The sequence below is a fragment of the Mesitornis unicolor genome, unplaced genomic scaffold, assembly GCF_000695765.1.
Source record: "Mesitornis unicolor isolate BGI_N332 unplaced genomic scaffold, ASM69576v1 scaffold23764, whole genome shotgun sequence".
NCBI classification, from domain to species: Eukaryota; Metazoa; Chordata; class Aves; order Mesitornithiformes; family Mesitornithidae; genus Mesitornis; species Mesitornis unicolor.
In genome coordinates, this window is record NW_010181119.1 from 1 (window position 1) to 4,633 (window position 4,633).

Below are 4,633 nucleotides of genomic sequence, written 5' to 3' on the forward strand. Positions count from 1 at the left end.
AGGCTGCAGCTGCGGTTGCTTGCGGGGCCGGAGCTTACCCCTGCCTTGTTGCTGTCCTGCCAGCCTCGGAGATGTCCAAGGACCTGTTGCCCGGGCCGTATCCCCGGACGCCGGAGGAGCGGGCAGCTGCCGCGAAGAAGTACAACATGCGGGTGGAAGACTATGAACCCTACCCCGATGAAGGCTTTGGGTGAGCTCAGGGGATCCCGTGCCCCTGCGGCCGGGGAGGAGGCCAAGGCCAGCAGCTTCTGGCTTTGTGAGGGGGATGCTGCAGGCTGGTGGTCTCTACTGAATGCCTGGAGATGCTGTGCCATGAGCTTAGAAGGCACACATCAGTGTTTTAAAGCAGGAATAAATGGTATGAGTTGGAGGGCGATGTGAATAAAATACTGTATGAAAGACTTCATATGGCTAAGAGGGATGAATGGAAAACCATCCCTGGGGTAAAGATTTCAGGAGATGTTTGAATGCTGGGAAATAATTTGACATGTGCAGAATGCTGGGCAACTAGGGTTCTGTATTTCAGCTAAGCTTGCATTATCTTTTAGTTAGTATAGCCCAAAAAGGCCACTTTGAGGAATGCTGTTTGTTACAATGACTGGTATCGAGGTGATGATTGTTGTGCTAGTCACATGTGTGCATTTAAAAAAAATTGCATACGTTGGAGCTATAAAAATGAAATAATGTCTGTGTCTTCTATGTCCATAAGCCTATCCTATAGTGCCTCCTGTAAAATGCATCTAAATTAATACAGATTTCTTTATGTTCAGGGGTTTTTTTGGTCTGTTTCTGACAGGTATGGTGACTATCCAAAGCTCCCTGATAAGTCTTTTCATGAGAGAGACCCCTGGTACCAGTGGGACCAGCCAGACATGAGACATAACTGGGGAGAGCCGGTAGGAATGCTAGTAGTGCTTTTCATTATAATTACAATGCTCCTGTTACTAACATGCACATCTTGATAGCGCTTTCTGTTTAATTCTTTGTGTAATTGCATTGCCAAGTGCAGATATGTGTTCCCTGTGCAAGCTGGGACAGTCGGTTGGAGGGGAACTTAGGCTGTGGCCATCGGGGTAAATATTTTGGAAGTGCCGAGGAATGTTTAACACCTTGTTACATATGAGGAGGGAGAATTTACAAACTTAAATTTCTCTGTAGGAATAGGGAAGTCTCATATATTTTCTTTGCCTGATCTGACTCAGTAGAGAGCTTCGTTCAGGATCATTTAGCAAAGAAGCTAAACGAGTAAAGTCCTTTCAGTGCAATGGAAGAAGCTATTGCTGCTTTATTACTCCAGGGTTGTTTTGGGATAGAATACAAATAAAGAGGTTTTCTCTGAAGAAAGCTTGCAGGTATTCTTAAGGGAAATGGATGAACAGAGCACCTGTGTTAACTTTCAGAATCTAAGTTCCTCAAACTCCTCGACAGAGAGAGCTTTTCAGTTAGTGCATGGGCTTTCTGTGAATCACTGTGGTTACTGAACTTGGTAATTGACTTGAGCTCTCCTTACTAAAAGTGGAGATTATCTAAGCATGTGTTTGTAATGTATCATAGTGTGAACATGCAACAGCATCGTAGCATGTGTACCGTGGCAAAGCTTAAAGTGCACATTGTAACGACTGTAGAAGCACATGAAAAACCCATGGTGATTCTGTGGTGTTGTGGTGCTTGATACAGGAAGGCTGGTCTGGAATATACTGGTGCATTCTGGGTGTCAGCAGATGCCTCTGCTTAGGCAGTGGCATTCTGCTCAGTCTGGATCTCTGGGTTTGACAGCAAACGGCCTTGTGTACAAAGGAGAAAGCTGGGGAGCTGTAGGCAGTGTTTGGGCTGCCAGTTAATGAACTCTCTGCTTTTATTAATATGAAAGGAGACTCTAGGCAGAACATGCCTGAGACTTCCCTCTGTCTATGTGGTCTGGATACCCTTGCACATGGGATTGACAGCAGTAGGCCGAGTGGAATATACTGGTGCATCCTGGGTGTCAGCAGATGCCTCTGCTTAGGCAGTGGCATTCTGCTCAGTCTGGATCTCTGGGTTTGACAGCAAACGGCCTTGTGTACAAAGGAGAAAGCTGGGGAGCTGTAGGCAGTGTTTGGGCTGCCAGTTAATGAACTCTCTGCTTTTATTAATATGAAAGGAGACTCTAGGCAGAACATGCCTGAGACTTCCCTCTGTCTATGTCAAGGCAGAAGCTTAAATGCCCTCTGCTTCAGTGGGCATTAGCTTGCTACCAGCCCTGCTCTTGTCATGGAGTCACAGTGGCAGGTGCTCTACCTGTTGAGGAACCAGCTTCCAAGTGACAGGTAGTTGCTGCTTTGTTTGAAATAACACCACTGCTTCTGTTTCTAAACCTCCATAAGTGAGGGTACCTGTTTATACCATGCCTTTTCAAAGAACAAATCTAAGGTGGAGTGATTATGTCTGTAAATAAAAGCTGTTGCTATCTGTTGTGGTTTATACAGTTACTCTATCACCCGATGCCTCCTCCTCACCCAGGGAGTGGGGTCAGGAAAAGGAAAGGAGATTCATGGGTTGAAATAGAACTATATTTAATAAAGTAATAAAAATAATAAACTAATATTAATAACAGTTATAAAATACACAGAGTTATACTCAGCTAGTATTGTGAGGGAGTAGGCCTCAGGGTTAGGATGGTAAACAAGTCCCTCTCGAGGTATCAGCCACGGAAGAGGGAGCAGAAGGGAGAAGAAGAGAAGAAGGAGGAAGAAGGAAGAAGGGCAGTTCCCAGAAAACTCCCCAATTTATAGTGAATGTGTCATTTACAGTATGAGTAGTATTAACTGGTTAACCTGGAGTCTCCTTGGGGCTGACTCCTCTAGGTTTCCGCTCCCCCCAGCCTTTGCATCTGTTTATCTCAGATAAACAGACCTTGAGCACTATGGCAACTTGCATACCAGTATTAGCTGAAACCTATAACAAAGTTTGTACCAACTTCGTTCTCATGAAAGAGAAATTGCAGTTTTCCTCAGCAGAAAACTGACTTTAAAATCCCACTAAACCAGGACACTGTCCTATAATTAAGCATATTGCCTTGTACGTGCATAGGATGCAATTTGAAGTCCTGAGTTTTACTGTAAGTGACACCTTGCTGTGACTGTAGGTAAATGACATCTCCTCTGTTGCTTCATCTCCACACATGAGGTGGAGGTGAAGCAGCTTGTGGCAGTTTTGTGAATGCTGCAGAGCATTTCTTCCCTTGATAGAAGCAGCTTGAGTACTGCTGGTAAACGTGCTGTGATTTTCCTTTGTTCCTCAGATGCACTGGGACTTCGACATGTATATTCGGAACCGTGTTGATACAAGCCCCACTCCAGTTCCCTGGCACACCATGCGCAATCACTTCCTTATCTTTTTGGGCACCATGCTGATCATGTTTGGTCTTGGAGGAATGTATCCGTTTTACAGGCCTGTGGTGAGTGACACCATTGGGTAAAGGGGAAAAAAAAAGTAGCTGTGTTTCTTGTTGCCAGTGATGCCCAGAAAAGTGGTTTTGCTGAAGCTGAGTGATGTGTGAGTGCAAAACCCTGCTGCTGGCAGGGGCTGGGCCAAGGGATGTCCTGTGGCCTCACGCAGCCTGAGTTGTTCTGTTGACTGGCTTGACTTAGCTCAGCTCGAGGGTTCTGTTTCACAGTGAGCAGTTCCTGTTCACAGGGAACTAATTTTAAGTTATTCTTCTTATAGGATCTCTTCTTTGGTCTGAGTGTTCTCCTCCCCTGGGTGCATCTGCACAAAGGAGATACTTTATCTTTTCTTTTGCCCTGTGTTTTTAGATATATCTCATTATTTGGGCAATTTGGACTGTGCTTCTGAAAAATAAATCTGAATACACAAACAGCTTTTGCAGTATATTGTCCTTATGCTGTGAGCTGAACTGCTGTCAAGATTAAATGCAAGGGCACCTTGATGTTTCTGTTAAAGGACATGGGTTTGTACAAAAAACTCCCCTGTCTCTGAATTTACTTTCCTTGTACTCTGCTATACCTGCTGAAGCACTTAAGAAATAGAAATTTTAGTTGTAAATGACAAGCCTTGATTTGAGTGGGGGTGGAACGAGATGAGACATTTTCCCCTGACCTCTTAAGTTGCTTGGTGAATTTGCCACCCTTTTTCTCTGCTTGTAGGGACCGAAGCAATATCCCTTCAATGACCTGTATCTGGAGAGAGGAGGAGACCCCAATAAAGAGCCACCAGTGGTGACACACTATGAAATCTGAAAGTCGTTGGAAGTGCTGTGTTTCTCTTGCATCAGCTCCACTGGGGATGGCAACTTGTCTAGTGTTCACTGTGGCAAATGTTAATGCTTGTTCAACATTCAACCACTAACTGCAGTGAAATACATTGATAATACCTACTGTGCTGGTTGTCTTGCGTTGGTTTGAGAAGGTTGAGTGATGCCAATGAAATTGAATGACCTTTGCCATTTTTCTAAATGCACTGGTGTCTGGGGGGCAAAGTTCTGAGTGCAGTCCTAGGACTGCTGCTAGTTTATGTACCCTGTGCACAAGCATTCCTTAGCTAAACCTGTTTATGTAGGAGATACTGCCTGTTACCAAGTGGCTGGCTGCAGGTGCCTCTTGGCGTTGAACTAGAGTGTCATCAATTAGTGTGA

The 4,633-nt window shown here is 44.8% G+C and overlaps 1 protein-coding gene across 1 annotated transcript; it reads left to right on the forward strand.

Annotated features, from left to right (window-relative positions):
- The first annotated feature begins 68 nt into the window (after positions 1–68).
- On the forward strand, positions 69–4,375 carry NDUFB8 (NADH dehydrogenase (ubiquinone) 1 beta subcomplex, 8, 19kDa). The gene is made up of 4 exons (XM_010183327.1): positions 69–190; positions 797–896; positions 3,281–3,436; positions 4,146–4,375. Exons 1-4 carry the CDS (start codon positions 72–74, stop codon positions 4,236–4,238), a joined length of 468 nt encoding a protein of 155 aa, XP_010181629.1. The 5' UTR covers positions 69–71; the 3' UTR covers positions 4,239–4,375.
- Positions 4,376–4,633: the final 258 nt, after the last annotated feature.